Raw genomic sequence first — 16,970 nt, forward strand, 5'->3', positions numbered from 1 at the left:
TGACAAATCTCATAATTTTTAAACTATGAAAAACTTATGGAATGTCACCATTCTTTCCAAACAGAATTGAAAAATATACCCTATAATAATAAATCATGGCTTACTATGATCCAAACAAGGGGTTAGTTGTGGATGGAAATTAAAGAGGAAAAATAAAAAAAATAAAAAAAATTATTATTTAAGTGTTTTATTAAAATAAAGGAATTAAAATTTTCCTTAGAATAGAATTATTTAATTTTTATAAGTTGTAATTTTGTTATTATATAATATTATTTAATTTTTTCTATTTTTTATGTCACTTTAAATTAAAAAAATATTTTAAATTAATAAAAAATTTATATATATATATATATATATATATATATATATATATATATATATTTTTTTTTTTTTGTTTATTTACTATATTTGAGAAATTTCATTTCTCTTTTGTGTTTTCTCTTCATTTTCCTCTAAACAAATAAAGGTTTAATGCATTTTTGAAAGTACAAACATGGACTCGTTGAGTAAATAAAAAAGTAAGAGGACTTAATTTTAAAAATGGATAATTTAAAAATCTGAAGATGTGCAATTGGGCTTGGGGATTGGACAGTGCAAGAGCAGCAGAAGAAGAAATGGAGAAGGCAGAAGGGAGCAAGAAGACGTGCTGCAAAAGGAAGATAAGCAAATCTGAAACCTCTTCCATTACCATGAACATACCATCTTTTCTCTCATATACTGGCAACCTTCTGCAAGCATGGAAACCGACCTAACTCTCTTCTCAAAGTCCCTTAAATTCTCTTCCCCTTTTCATCCTCTCTTTGCTCCCCAATCTTCTCAGTCCTCTCTCTCTCTCTCTCTCTATATATATATATATATTATACCTGTTTTATCTTAATTCACTAAAATATATATATTATACCTGTTTTATCTTAATTCACTAAAATTGTATCTTGGATAGCGGCGGTGTCCAGACACTGCTTGTTGGACCGCAAAGATTGTGGGGCCCGCTTCGCTATTGTCCTTGGAAATGAATGAACGAATTGCTTTGGATATTGAAATTGTGAAGTTTTTTTATCTCAGCTTTAAGGAGTTCCATTAGGAGAGTTTCAAGGGCTGCGTGAAATGCTCTTCTGGATTTGTCTCCGTTGGAAGGCTGTGGTTATTGGAGTTCTCTGCTCTACAGAAGCTTATGTGAGTATTTTAATTATGCTTCTTCAATTGGGTGCTATTTCAGATACACCCCCAAAGTTGTGGTTAAAGAATGTTCTTCTGTTTTTTATGTCTGAATCAAGGAATTATTAGGAATGATGTGGCTGTCAAAACTCAAACATGTCCAGTTATGATTGTCAATTCTGTACTCTCATCAGTGCAGTATGAGTAGCTGCATTTGTTTAGTCTAGTTGGTTTGGATGTCCTTTTCTTGGCAAATGGATCGTTAGGCTCTGTTTGGATGAGGGTGAAGGAGGGTAAAAAAAGGTAAAGAGGAAAATTAACTTATATGCCCTGTTTGGAATGAGCTAAATTCATAGAGGGTATGTAAGCAAGGGTAAGCCCTTGCCCTCAAATCTCAATTTTCTTTACGCCCATTTGGGGTGCTAGGAGGGATAAGGAGGGCAGGGTAAGGAGGAGGAGGGGAGGGTAGGTGAGAGTTATGATTATTTTGTTTCTTGCATATTTATATTTAATCTTACTTCACCTCATTTGCAAATATAAGGAATATATATTTCCCTATTTACCTTTTCATTAATTCAGCCTTTTTAAAATATGATTTTTTTTTATTATAATCTTCTTTATTTTTTCTTCTCCTTACCTTTCTTACCTTTCCATTTATTAACCTTCCTTCACCCTATCCAAACAAAGCCTATCCTGGTTGACCTTCATGTATTTAGAATGCTATGGACCATATCCTTTGATCCTTTCTTACCTTTCCATTGAGGACCATATCCTTGTTGACCTTCATGTTTTTAGAATGCTATGGTTAACGCATGAGAAATTGCCTACCCTACTCAATCCACTGAACTTTTGTTAAGCATTTAGAAATTGAAGTTTTGCCAATAAGCATCCCACATGTGGATGAGTGGTAAATTGCAGAAGAAGCAAAAGAAAGTTATGAGCAGTAGGACGTTGCTGTTTGTATCACTTAATTCATAGGAGGGTCAGTATTTCTGTCTGCTTCATTATCAAAAAAATGCTTATATGTTTATTAAATTCAAAGGCGGGAAAATATATTTGTAGCATGGTTTCCAAATCTTCTCCTTCCTACCTTGTTTCAGGTCCTCTCTCTCTATCCTCATCAGTTGGCTCTTGTGTTTCTCTATTTGCTTATTTTTATTTTGAACAACAATACTGGAAACCTTTCAGGTAACTGTAGCATCTTAGATAGGCAAGAGAAGACTATGAGTTTTTGTCTTAGAATATAGCACATATTTATCCCAAAAAAAAAAGTTTCCAATGAAGTTTAATTGATTGTCATTTTAGTACCTTTTTTCTGCTAATATTATTAAACCATATTTATTTGATGCTCATGTAGCATAAACAACAATTATGCTTTAATATTATTCATAATGACTCTTATATGGATAGCCACATGATCAGGGGTGAGCAAGAAATTTTTTTATAGGGGGCCAATATTTATAGATATAGAACATAATATCATTTTCTTAAAACAAAATTTTATATATCCAATGATCAATTCATTAAATTGTGAGCAGTTAGATTTCTTTTTCTATAAAAATGTAAATCAAGAGGAGCATGTATATATATATATATATATATATATATAATTTTAAGTTTTATAATTGATCATGGTATTTATTTAAATATAATATAATAAATTAAATATATAATGTTATTTATTAAATTATATCATATTATAGTAAAGATAATAGTTATCATATTGAACAATTATGATTACATAAATAAATCAATAGAAAAATATAAAGAGTGAGCAAAACTAACATTGATACTAAAAAAAAATATAGGACAACCTTTCTATCTCATTGATCTTATAATCTAGCATTGATGGTGAAAGAAGCAGCAGTTTATGCATGTGAAGCTGCAGGAATACCAAAAGCCAAAGTTGGAGGCTTAATGGCTTCTTAATAAGGTGATAAATCCTCCAATTGGAAGCAAAATTTATATTTATTGATTAGGTTAGTCCAGTTAATGTTTATTAGACTAAAGTTTCTATACTGGAGTGCCAATGGCTTAAGCATGTAATTTCTTGAATGAATGTCTATCCCTTGTGTTTGGATTTCTTGAACATTTGATGGTGAAATATTCTGTTCTACTATAATAACTTAATGTCCATTAGGATTGGATTTCTTCAGGTTCCTTTCTCTTCAACATTGGTTTATTTGTGCACTAAGGACAACAGAAGTGTAGCTTCTGTCAGGATAGAATTTAAAGAAGATAGACACCCTATCAATTTTTCATGATACAATATCTTTATTCTGTAACTAACATCTGCAACCTTGAGCAACCGGAAAAGGTCCCAAGGAATCTGTCTGAAGCTTTCTTTGTATTTTTGAAGAAGCTGTGGACAAAAGTACTTAGTCAAATGCTACTTTGTAACCCTTTGATATCCATTCCAGAGAGACACTTATGTATAGCCAATATTACAATTAACTATCTGTCAGAAGGCATTTTTAGGCTTTCAACTACTGCCATCCAATTTGCTCCTTTGCCATCTCTTTTGGTCCAAAGAAAGATTTTTGGTTGGAGTGAGGATAGTTTTAAAACTTTCATGTGACTTTACTGAGAGGCATCACCGTTTATTGTGAGAAGGCCCTCAACATCTATAGTTGAGGAGGATGACATTTTTAGTTTATTTGCAGAATCTCTGAACTATAAAGAATCATCTTATTCATTTCTTTCTCCTGTGTTTCAGAGTTTCATTTCTTGTCTGCCTATTACTTCAGGTGAATCAGACATCTTAAATTTCCTGGAGGAGGTAGGAAATGAATTGGGCATACCTATAATATATCAGTAGGATTTATGGGCATTAAGAACAGAGAAACAATAAAAAAGTAAGATGCATTTCTTCCTGAGAATTTAGATCCATTTTGCATTAGGATTTCCATTTTTTCCTCTATTGATGATATTATGAAGTGTGAAGAAGCATTCAAAGAGGGTTATACACATGCAGATGATTTTGGCTCTGGTGAACTTGCAAGATTATCCTTACACATCGCATTTGTAATTGAGTGGAACCTCCTTTTGAGTAAGTAAAATCTTATTAATTTCCTTTTTTTCCTTTCTTTTTCCTATTCTTTTGTAACGTTAGGTTGATGCCACAAAAATAGTGGAGTATAGTGCATCTTGGCTCACCAAAAGAATTTCAATACGATATCTTCTTCCTTACAGGAAATGCATACATGGCCACTCAAATTGCCAGTAAATAGTCTGCTGATTTTATTGGTTGATTGATAATAGGCAACTTTATTTAATGCACACTGATCCTGTAGTTATCTTTGGCTGAGATTCTGCCGAGGCAATTGATCCATGTGAGATGTCTAACAATCTTATTTGTTAAAAAGACAAATTGATACATCACTATGTTGGGCCACTCAATCAATGGAATTTGTTTCTTTGTAAAATGTGAGATGCCCCATGAACTGCAGCCAGTATTCTCAAGACCTGTGGCTGCTTTTAATCTTATTCTTGCTTTTATATTTTTAATTTATAATGATTGAAGTGAATATAAAAGAATTTAGAACATGAAACTTTCATGGATTCCGTTTTTCCAAACTTCCCATTTGCTTCACTTTTATTTGAAATATATGTTTCTGTCATTCTCAGGGTTTTGTAATACCCACAACTACATACATGCGTTGAAGTACAAGCGGTGTGTCTGTTATATGGTGGTTTATTGTCTGCTGACATTTGTTTTGTTTGCTTTATGATCATCAGCATCTCCCCCTGTGTCTTCCTTATATGACTTTTGGCTTTTTGTATTTTCTATTCAATTCTATTTTCACTGTTTCTTATTTTCCTTAATTAGCTCAAAAAATGTTTGTAGTTAGTGCATCAATTTCATCTCAATGCATTTTGGATCTCCTTAACGTAGATTCAAAAATCTTTTGGCAGATTGTAGCTAAAGCTAACACTCAAATCACATGCTTACTGACCTATGATCTGGACAAAAATTGTGTAATGAAGGAGTCTTGTCTGTGAGACATGGAGCATGGCTTTGGGCCAATGTCTCTAGAAAAGCTGACTCATGGGCATGCCTTTAAAATATTCAGATCTGTTTGGCATTGTAATTCCACCTGTCTTATAATTTTAATTTTTAAATTTTTTGTGGGGGATGCGAAATTGCCTTCTCACTTGCTTTTGAGAAAAGCAACAATTTGAGGCTCTTCTGAAAAGTAGGCCAAACCTGCTTTAGGAAATGAAGATGTGAATTCCAAAAGCATCTTGCGCCACCAGTCATGAGTCACAAAAAGCAGCTAGTCTTGTGTCAATAATCATCTAAATGATATTGGTTGGCACTAATGTGCTCTTGAGTTTACTTTGAACAATTGAAATATCATAGTTCTCTATGTTACAATGCATTTAGTAGAACTTTGCTTGGTTAAATTGAGCTGAGATTTGTATAGTTTCAGTGAAGATTTACTTACTGTTATTTGTTTGTTATTCTTGAAAATACTCCATTAGTGCACTTAATATGCATTAGAGTTTAACTTGGTAATACCTGTGTGCTATCATTGATAAAACCTGCAATTTGTGACATTTATAATCTGACCATATAGTGGAATTTGCTAAGTTCCACAATTTACCAAGATGTTAAAACTGACATTCCAAAATGGTTGGGAATGAGAATTAAATGACATGGAATGACATGGTTAATACAATTTTATTGAAATGAAATACACATTGGTGAGAGTTGTTAAAAGAGAGGGTTACCTCCTTTTGTGTAGCTTACCAATTGTTATTTAGCTTGTTAGGCCTCCTTTGAATTAAAAAGAAAAAGCCAAAAAAAAAAAAAAAAAGAAAGACATTGGTTAACTTCAGATTCAAAGATACATTGAAAGAGTATTTCTCACACGCTCTTTGATGTATTTTACTTGAATACATGTGGGCAGGATTTGCACATGTTGCACTTCAACGTTGGAGCCAGACCAGAGAAAAGGCCAATCATGCTTTGGTTGAGCCATTGTCTGGTCTTTTTAACGTGATTACTGTGAATCTGTTCCATGCTATGATTGAGTTAATGGGTGCTTTTGATCCTACCTTCAGGAAGGCGTGCTTTGCTGGAGCACCCTCTTTGCCATTTGGAAAGGAAGAATTGGCTTTATTTTAACCAGAAAACCATTTTCAATTATCTGATCAATAAAATTATTATGGAATCTGGGTTCTTGGAAGCCCTTAGGACGGATGGTGGAAGTGGCTATTGAAAAGAAAGATCCTTTTCAAAGGATGAGGTGACTTCATCTTCTTAATAATGAGAGAGAAACCATCCAAGGACATGACCAGAATACACCTCACATGGAAATTGAAAATTTTTTTTCCAGTATATGTTCAGCACCAAGACCTGTAAGAAGCTGTATTCTTGCAAATTAAACTTGTCAGTGGAGAATTAGAATATGGGGGGGATGAGTATCAAGACAATTCCTTGTGACACAGATTCAGGTAGATAAAGAATTTCTTAGTAAAGAATAAAGAGATTCATTCAAACTTTTTCTCTTGGCCATTCCTGTGGAGCGGCAACATTCTCTCTTCTCTCATGGATCTCCTTCCCGTAAGAAAGGAGAAGAAACAGAAAAGATGAAAAAATATAGAGCAGTTGTAAGGAGATAGAATGAAGCTAGAAGCGAAAACTGTAGCTGAATCGATCAAGGATTTAAGTATCCCTGAGATAAAAGAGGCTGTGCAGGAACAAAAGCTTATAAAGATGAGTACCGCAATCAGAGAGAGTCTCAAATCAATTGTTAGTTGATAGGCTGGGTCTGGGGAAACACGTCTGAGCCCATATCGACGCCATGCCATGCCAAAATCCAAAAAACTTTCTTTACCATTTCTATGTACATAAATGTTTACTCCCTCGTCTATCTAGAGAGCATTTTTCACTTTTGTAAACTTATGTTTCGCTTGATAAGACGTTGGATAAGTTATATTGAAATAGAACAATTTATTATAATATATTTTTTTAATGTCTCCTATTGAACTAGACATTTTAGATTTAGTATGACTTACCCACTAGACAGGTCCAAATCCACCTATTCCAAGAAGATTAGTGGGATGAAAATTTTTAGTTGCCTTCTTCAATGTGTGCAGGTCAAAGTAGCTTATGGTCAGAAGGTAACACTCCAACAAATCAGCAGAAGCTGCATTAAGGTATAAAAAATTTCAACTTTAGATGGCTTATTATGTTAAACACTCAATTGTATTACCTTTCTGCCTTTTATTTCTTCTTAGTACAAACTTCGTTGTCTCTAAAGGTTTGACAAATTTCCAAAACAATATGTTAAGGATCAGTAATGTAATGAGAACAATCATCCCTCCAAAAGAAAAAGAATACAACGAAGGTTTCATTTGTTTTATGAAAAATATTTTTCATATTTTTTTTGTATTTGACATCCTTAATAAATAAATTAATAGAAAAGATATTATTTTTTAAACTTTGATAATTTTTTAAATTTTGATAATTTTATCAAAATATAAAATTACTTATATATACATATATAACTAATTTAATATTATAATTAAATAATTAAAAATATTTTTATGAAAAAATATTTTTAAAAAATAATTTTCATAAAAAATACAAGTCATTTTTTATAGAAAGAAATTCAATCAAAGATTTGTGGTGGAGATGTCGAGCTCTGCATCCGAAGCTTGGCTGGATGTGGAGAGGATCACTGCATGCGTTTGATTATTTACATTGCAGTGGTCATTTAAAGGAACATTAATCACCATATAAATTGAGCCAAATCACAGACATATTCCACTTCCACCCCAAGCAACATTCATCTCCCATAAGCTTTCCCCATTCAAATATCGTGTATAGAAAGTCTAAGAATGGCTCTAGTACCTGCTTTGTATGATTTGGCTTTCAATACATTCATATTAGTCGAGATTATCAGTGTTTTACCTTAGATTTCTCTACTTCAATTGATTAATTAAACACCCAAATTTTGTTTAGCTTTTAGAGTATTAAATTGTTATTTGAGTTAATTTTATTATCCATAACAAAAATATATTTTGTTTCGCTTCCTTATTGCGAAATTTAAATTTTCTTAAATTAATTTTGATATTTAGTTATAATTTATGGTGGAAAAAATTTTAAAAAATAAATTATGGAATATTAAATCTATTTTTTTTAAATTTATTTTTTATCTACAATAAAAAGTATCGACTTTTTTCTTTAATAAAATTTAAATTTACTTACGTTAATTTTAAATTTTAGATATAATTACTCTAATTTTAAAAATTTAGTCTTTTTTGATTTTTTTCGTTTGATTTATTAAGAAAGCTACTCCATCCTCCAATGGCATTTACATTCCTGTAGAATATAGATACTGACAGATGCTGTGCAATCGGTACTTTTGTCCCTTGAACGTTAAGAGCTCCTTCAGACCCAAACCCCGTCTCATCATCAGATCAATATTGGGTATCTCTCACTCTCACACAATGGAATTGGACGAAAACAACAAATACAAGAGCTCTCTGGATTTCCTCACTCAAAAACCCTACACTCCTCCTTCCTGGGCTTCCCATCTCAATCCCATTCCTCCTCACCGCTTCTCTCTTGGTCATCTTCCTACTCCTATTCATCCATGGAAGCTTCCTAATTTGCCCAATGGCACTGAGCTTTGGTTGAAGGTAATACATGACGAATTTTTATTTTAGTTTTAATTTTATCAACTTTTGATATATTTCTCTTGATTTTATATAGCGCGATGATCTATCGGGCATGCAATTGAGTGGTAACAAAGTCAGAAAGTTGGAATTTTTGATGGCCGATGCAGTGGCTAATGGCGCTGACTGTATCATTACCATTGGAGGCATTCAAAGCAACCACTGCCGTGCCACTGCTGTTGCTGCCAAGTACCTTAATCTTGACTGTTATCTTATACTTCGCACTTCCAAGGTCATTTCTTCTACCATTTTTTTTTTCACGTCTATTATTTATTATTTATATATTTATTTATGGGTCGTTAAAGTGAAACCTATTCCCACTTGCAAATTAAGGCTTGTTTTACCATTTGAACCAACCCCAGTTGGTATTTGTTATCATTATTGTTTCCGTTGTTTTTTTGAGAATTTTTTTGGATGAGTTGCAGGTTCTTGTGGATCAAGATCCTGGATTGACGGGCAATCTCTTGGTTGAACGTCTGATTGGAGCTCATGTTCAACTTATTTCAAAAGAAGAATATGCACAAATTGGGAGTGTGGTTTGTCGTTGCTTCTTAATTTACCACTTATTCTGCATGCAAGCATTTCATATTATCATCATGTGCCTCTACTTAGCTTTTCTGTGAGCTTTGTGTTTTTCTTTTGCTGCTATTACCTTCTGAACCTTGATATATCAATGAGTTATTTGCATTGCTGCCTTGTAACCCAGGCCAGATTTTAATTTTGGTAGTTGACTTTTATTTTATTTATTTCTGGTATCAAAGTGCTTAGGGGGATACAAGGTGATGATGCTAGGTTTCATATTTCACTGTCAGAGGTCAGTTGTAATTTGAGCAGTGTTGTTAAGATGAGATTTTTCAGAAGATATTGGACTAAAGTGTTTTTCTATCTCTATTATTTTGCAGGCAATTTTAACCTTTTTTCGGTTGTGCACATGCCTGAGTCTGTATTTCTTGTGCTTTAATTCTTTTCTTTGTTCTGTTCAACTCTCTGATTGCTGGTGCTGAGCATCACTCCATTAAATCAGTTCATCCGTTGCTAAATCTTTGTTCCATTAAACTTTCATATAACCTTGGTTTGGAATTGAGGATCATCAGCTAGAGCTTTTAATGGAACCAATTTAATTGATGTTCAACAGGATGATAAACTCTTATTTTTGGCAGTTCATTTTTTCTGTTGGTTTCTATTGTATTTTTCCTTATCTTTTTCGAAGGGATCTTTTATCTTGCTCTCTTCCTAGTAATTTCTTTCTTCAGCTTGTTTAACCTATTTTCCGATCCTTGTGTTGTATAAATTTTCTAGCCTTAGAGGTTATACTGTTATTCATGATACCATTCATTGCAACAATTACCCTTCTCTATAATTGTACTCGTGGAAGGCATACTTGAGGCACAAACTGCTTAAGTCAAGTGGGAAGCACACACATAGGCTTGCCTTGATAATATTTAATTTTACATCTGTTTTTCTTTTCTTTCTTAAAATGTTACTTCATCTAAAATTCTCTACCATTGCTTCCGCTATGTTTGTGAGCTTGCTATTCTTTCATGCATAACAAATCAAATTAAAACAACAAAAGAAAGAAGCCTGTAATAGATAAGAAATTGAGAACATTCTACACAAAGGGGAGGAAAAGAACTGCTGTTAGGGTTTCTCTGCACAGAAACAGGTCCATTAGCTCTCTCTTTCTATATTGTTCTGCTTCACTACTCTTCTTCGCTCGATCAATTTTCCTTTTCTTTTCTTCTAGCTCCTCTTGGTTCTCTTCACATCTTTGTCTTTCCCTTTTTCTTCCTTCCCTGTCTATTATTCTCCTTCACATAATCCAAAAAAATAATTACCTGAGACTCCCTTATCTACATTCTATCTTTTCTGCTTCTCAGTCCTCATTTTTCTTATTCTTTTCATGCCTGTTGTTCTCCTCCTTTTCTAGATGCCTCTTAGTCTCGTTTTTCTCATTGTTTGCGCCAAATTTTTCTACAAGAACCTGCTGCAAACTATTCTAGCTTTCATGATGAGTAGTTGTCTTGGAGCTGTTTTAAGGATTGTTGCTATTTACTAGGAATGTAAGATCATAGTTTTAAGATTTTCTTTAACATCCTTTTTTTTCCCTAAAAATATCGATATTGAGATTCTAATTATTTTATGTTATGAGTGTGACTAGTTTTCTTATAAGCATTAGTCATCTTTTTGTGTGCTTGTGCATGTGTGTGTAACTTATCTCTCTTAGTTATGTGTTTTTTGCCTTGCATCTTGGCTTTATGATCCTTTGAACCTTATTACACCTTTTTCCTTTAATAAAATATGCTTGTAAGTGAAGTTTGTAGTCATATTCAAAGCCATTTATGAAGAAGGATATTTAAAGAGAGTAAGATATTTTCTGCTTAGACCTCCTCTATTATTAGATGAGATTGTACCCCACTAACCCCATGTTTGGATATGGGGAAAGTGGTAGGGAAGCAAAATAAGTTGTGGAAAATAAGGGAGAATTCTCACTTTCCTTTGTTTGGAAAGGGAAGGGAAAATAGGAGGAAGGAAAATAATAATTATTTTACCCTATTTATTTTCTCTCCAATTGGGAGAGAAAATAATAAAAGAGGAGGAATTGTGCATTGAAATTTGTGCAATTATATATATAGTATTTATTTAATTTTTTATTTGTGTCCTTATTAAGTAAAATGGTAAATACAATTTATAAAGTAAGGGTAAAATAGTAATTTTAACTATTTTTTCTTTCACTCATTCTCTTTTCAAGCAAGGGAAAATAAATTTATTTTCCTTTCATCCAAACACAAAAGGAGAAACTAAAGGAGATAAAATAAAAATATTTTCCTTATGTTATTTTCCTTCCCTTCCCATACATTATCCAAACAGAGCGTAAATGATGGTCACATTCCTCACACCTGAATGAATATTTTCTTATCTTGTTTGGGACTCGACAATGTGTTGTTTTGACAAGAAAGAGACATGCAATTATATGCTATATTTTGTTCTTTGAACTTTGTTTCAGAGGTGCACGTGACTGTACTCCCAGATTATGATTTTTGGGGGTTGCAGAATGTGAAATACTTTTTTTAGAATGTAACACATTGTATGTATCCATCATTTAGCTTATTTTCAAGTTCTGTAAACTGTTATTTTCCTTTGCTTTGAAGTAGTCTCTAACATTCCTTTTAAATGGTTACATTAAAATTATGGTTGTCAAATGTTCTGGATGGTTCTACCAATATTTTATTTCACAAATTCTGTTGTGTTTCTCCCCATGCAACCTCCCTCCCTTTCTTCACTTGAATTGGTACCTGCATGTGTTTTTAGATCATATTTAATTGATAGGTTTCATTGTCTTTGTTCAACCTTTGTTGTCAGACTCTCACTAATATCTTAAAAGAAAAGTTGCTGAAGGAAGGGAGAAAACCATATGTTATTCCCGTTGGTGGATCAAACCCCATAGGAACTTGGTGAGTTCAAGTGAATAATTTATATCTTGTTTGATATGTCAGTTTTAGGTTTGCAATTGCATTATTCATCCTCATAAACTGATCAGTATTTCATCATGTGAGACTGGTTAAGCTGTATTCTATATCAATCCTCTGGAGTGTCTCAAAATATTTCTGATGCAAGGATCCAAAATGCTCCAAAACAAAATACATTTACCAAGTCAACAAAAATCAGCTTTTTTATGTGACTCTGAAATCCTTTTAATTATCTGATGTATAAATAGAGTTGCCGAGGTGATATTTACAGGTTGCAATTCTATTCTTTAATCAAGCCATTGGAAAAGAATGTTGAAATTTGATTTGGAAATGATGAACAACTGTAGGAGAAAGTACAAAAATTCTTGTAGAGGGAAAGAAATCCTCAGGTTTGAGGGTTGGTGGAAAATTGTGTTTAGATTCAAAGATTTGAGGTAGTTAAGTAAGAGGAAAAGAGATACATAGCAAAAAGTGAAGAGAGGTGGGGTTAGTTGTGTTGCATTTTGTTTTTGTTTATCACAATATCTAATGTTAGGGAGAAGAAGGGAAAAAGCTACAGAGAAATATTTGGAAAGATGGAATAGAGAGGAAAACATACTGAGCAACTTGCAAAGGCAAGTTTATAGGCTCAGAGGTCAGAGCACAGAGCCTTTCCCATTCCACTTCCTTTATCAAGGATCCAACTGCTAAAGGCAAGGTACCTTGCACCAGTTGCACTTAGGTAGCATCCATTTTCAGTACTAAATAATCTAACATTTATAATAAAAAAAATGTTGAAATATAGAATGAATTGATATAAATTAATATAAACATAGACAAGGCCTCACTGCAGTCATTGCTGTGTCACTGCCACTTTCTCTCCCTTCTCTTCATTTTTCTCTCCTTCCTTCGCAATTATTAAGAGCAGTGTATCTCTGCAGTCCTTTGAAAGCACTCAACTATTTAGCGAAGCGGTTGATGTAACTACTTTAGTTGTGTACTGTTTTAGACTCTTACATATTATTGTACTGATCTCTTATAGCTGATTATGACGATTCATTCATGAATATAAATATGGGACATTTCCATCTAGGGGGTTGTAATTCACTCCCTCTTCATAATAGCCACTTGAAGAGATTGGCTTATCTTCATATGGCCTTAACTGAAAGTCTCCCAACATTCAATTGCTTCCTCTGATGTTGGCCAACTTAAGAAAATGTTGATCAATATTTGCATCTATATTATCTGTCATTGTAGAGAACAAATACAAGAAGTATGCAAGAAGTTTGGTACGAAATGGAAGGAGATAGGTCTGCTATTCCTTCAACAAGTTTGGGCCATGACCCTAGATTCACCCCTGTAGAGAAGGAAAGAGTTGATTATACTATTTTTTCTTCTCTCAATGGGAAAGGTTTCCCTAATAATGTATTGGGCATTTCTTCGTGAAATACTTTCCTGATATGGCCTTTTCTTCAAGCTTGATTGGCTAGGCTTTTTCTTCAATTTTATTTTCATATCTGCTCAAACCAAGCCAAAAACCACCCTTTTAGGGAAATTTATTATGTATTTGTGTGCTTTTGTACTGTGCACCTTGCTTCTTTTGTTATTTTTTAAGATCAAAGTTCTCTAGTTTTTTATTTGCTAGTTTATTTTAATTGTTTTGTCTTTTCTATATCATTATATTAATAATCTAATTTATATGTTTGAATTCCATTCAGGGGTTATATTGAAGCAATAAGGGAAATTGAGCAACAAGTTCAGGCTAGTTCTGGCAGATTAAAATTTGATGATATTGTTGTAGCATGTGGCAGGTTCTTATCTACACTGTCTCTTAAATTTTGAAAGTATGCTGTTTCTTTTCTATTTCCTTCCTCTATCTTGGATGTCAGCAAGTTATATTTCTAGGATGGACTTTGAGTAATTTAAATACTAAGAATAGGTAGAACTCAAATACACAATTATTAGCAGATTTTCAGATCTGATTGCTGTGAATATAAGGAATAAGGTAAAATCTTCTACACTTCAGAGAGGCATAACTGCTGAAACTTTTATTGATTGAAATTTGAAATTTGAAATGCACAATACGCACTTTAAGACCAAGAAAAGTTGAAAATTGAGACTTGAACATCATAAATCACAAGTCTTTCCTACTTCCCTTGAGAATTAGTAAAGAGAGAATTTAAATTCATATTGTTACCCCTTGTGTTCTCATTTAGGTGGGAAGATGAACCTCTTGAAATTGATGGTTAAACACCGCTTGACTTACTTCTTTTTCTTTTGTTAATTTGAAAAAGGGATTCCTAGTGAGAGGCTTTAAACTCTCATTTTGAGAGATATTACTCTATTGATACAAGTTAATAATTTAACCATGATGATTTTGATGTCTTGCACATGAATTTATTGAATGAGATCTAAGTTTATGTATGACATATGGACTTCAACTACTTATGAATGTCGGATAACAATCATGGCATTTAGTCATCAGAATGTTATCAATCTATACGTATAATGCAGAAAGAATCCCTTTCCAGCAAATTATAAAATTAATATTGTAATTTTTTTGGGTGTTGATTCAAGTGGAGGAACGATTGCTGGTCTGTCACTAGGATCATGTTTCGGTGCTTTGAAGGCAAAAGTATGTCTTCTGTTTTTCAAAATTCAGTTTCTGTCTTTTACATGTCAATTAACTCTACTCCCATATTCTTATATTATAGGTTCATGCGTTCTCTGTCTGTGATGACCCTGATTACTTTTATGACTTTGTTCAAGCCCTTATTGAGGGACTCAAAGCAGGCGTTAACTCACGTGACATTGTACACATTCAAAATGTGAGTGTTTCATCACACTAGCAGAGAATCCTTTCTTTATCTCCCCTTTTGGTGTCATGATATTGGTATGTGAAAATACTGTAATGCTAAGTTAGAGTCCGCATGTTGTTGCACATAGATGATGGATGGAGATCGTGCTACTAGAGCAGACAGATTGTGGCTCACTGGCCATAGACATATCCATGAAAGAGAGCTGCTTGCCTTTTCACTCTTAGAGAGAGAGAGAGAGAGAGAGAGAGAGAGAGAGAGAGAGAGAGACCGCAAGTTTGAATTGTGTTCAATTTGTGCATGTCATTGCATTCCTACACCTGTAAGACGATATTTATGTTAAGACGATATTTATGTGTTGACATTGTGCTTAAAAATCATCTAGTTTCTCTGTCTAAGAAATTTATGGTTGAAATGGTTAATTCAATTATCATTCCATTTTGTTAAACTTCAGGAGTGAAAGTTTTAATCATGTTGCAGAAGTTCCATGGATTGTGATCATCCAATAAACCACTGGCATGCTTAGTATAATGCTTCCATGGAATGTGTCTGCAATTGATTTTGACTATGGAACATGAAGTAATCCTATTCTTGTCCGTCATTTTCTTACCTCCTGTAGGCCAAAGGTCTGGGCTATGCAATGAATGCCTCTGATGAGCTTCAGTTTGTCCAGGAAGTTGCTACAGCTACTGGTGTTGTTCTAGATCCTGTTTACAGGTAAGGTAGCACATTCTATCATAACTCCCAAGTTTTTCCGTCACATTCCTGTAATTCATTCTGCAATAGTTAGCATGATTTTGTATCGTACTGTGACAAGTCAATTGAGGTTGTGAATGCTGAATGGTTAGTCATCTATGCGATACAATCCAAGGTATTAGCATTAACAAGGACCATTACTGGTATCTGGTAGCCTACTAGAAGAGAGAATGTAATGGTTAAATGGCTTACGTCAAATTTAATCTAGATACTTAGCATGGTCGTGATTTTAACACCAAATCAGCTAGGCATTCATTTTCTTGATCATAAAGTCTGAAAGTCCCCTTGAGTTTAACAGTTAATTTAATCTTTGTAGTGGGAAAGCAGCTTATGGAATGATGAAAGACATGAAAGAGAATCCAAAGAAGTGGGAGGGAAGAAAGATCCTATTCATACACACCGGTGGGCTTCTTGGATTGTATGACAAGGTAGACCAGATGGCTTCATTGGTGAAAAACTGGTCTCGAATGGATGTTGATGAGTCAGTTCCAAGGAACGATGGAATTGGAAAAATGTTCTAGAGAAAGAAAGCCAGCTTTGTATATAATACTATCTTGTCTCTTATTGGTGCATTAAAACTATGTGCTTATTTTTATCTATTCTCTGGTTCATCATAAGATTGTATCTATATAAATATAGTATAATAAAGCTGGTTTTCAAAATAATTTCACGTAAAGCGACGATTAGCATTTTATTCATTTGCCACCTCTCTCTCTCTCTCTCTCTCTCTCTCTTATATATATATTTTCATTTATCCATTGTGTCCCTCGTCAATCCCCATCTCATTTATCCTCTTATTATTTTAGTGCTCTTCCTCCTTATTAGATGTACTATTTAACATCAATATAATTTACCTTGTGTTTTTTGGAGTCGATCATCTATTATAAATTAAAATTAAATGTTATGTGAAACTAATTACTAACCAAAATACAAATCTATAAGTCAAATTTTTATTGTTCATTATAATTGTAAAATCCACATAATTTCTTATGATGAAAAGAAATTCTAGAAAATAGTTATATTATAATTGACACTAGAAAACTAAGAATCATAGTAATTAGCTATATAAATGAAAGTCACATTTTCATTGTCTAAAATAATTATAAAA

The 16,970-nt window shown here is 33.2% G+C and overlaps 1 protein-coding gene across 3 annotated transcripts; it reads left to right on the forward strand.

The window, feature by feature from the left end:
• The first annotated feature begins 914 nt into the window (after nucleotides 1–914).
• Nucleotides 915–16,538, forward strand: LOC110642367 (bifunctional D-cysteine desulfhydrase/1-aminocyclopropane-1-carboxylate deaminase, mitochondrial). Of its 3 annotated transcripts, none has more exons than XM_058131768.1 (13): nucleotides 915–1,173; nucleotides 3,903–4,010; nucleotides 4,130–4,204; nucleotides 7,261–7,320; nucleotides 8,495–8,808; nucleotides 8,882–9,076; nucleotides 9,270–9,380; nucleotides 12,205–12,296; nucleotides 14,009–14,101; nucleotides 14,868–14,925; nucleotides 15,005–15,118; nucleotides 15,726–15,823; nucleotides 16,179–16,538. In XM_058131768.1, the coding sequence occupies exons 5-13, from the start codon at nucleotides 8,512–8,514 to the stop codon at nucleotides 16,381–16,383; spliced, it is 1,263 nt and encodes a 420-aa protein (XP_057987751.1). In that variant the 5' UTR covers nucleotides 915–1,173; nucleotides 3,903–4,010; nucleotides 4,130–4,204; nucleotides 7,261–7,320; nucleotides 8,495–8,511; the 3' UTR covers nucleotides 16,384–16,538. The 3 variants fall into 3 exon arrangements, with proteins under 3 accessions (XP_057987751.1, XP_057987753.1, XP_057987752.1); XM_058131769.1 differs by lacking the exon at nucleotides 915–1,173 and adding an exon at nucleotides 3,025–3,088; XM_058131770.1 differs by lacking the exon at nucleotides 3,903–4,010.
• Nucleotides 16,539–16,970: the final 432 nt, after the last annotated feature.

Source organism: Hevea brasiliensis, chromosome 13 (genome assembly GCF_030052815.1).
Source record: "Hevea brasiliensis isolate MT/VB/25A 57/8 chromosome 13, ASM3005281v1, whole genome shotgun sequence".
In the NCBI taxonomy this organism is placed as follows: Eukaryota; Viridiplantae; Streptophyta; class Magnoliopsida; order Malpighiales; family Euphorbiaceae; genus Hevea; species Hevea brasiliensis.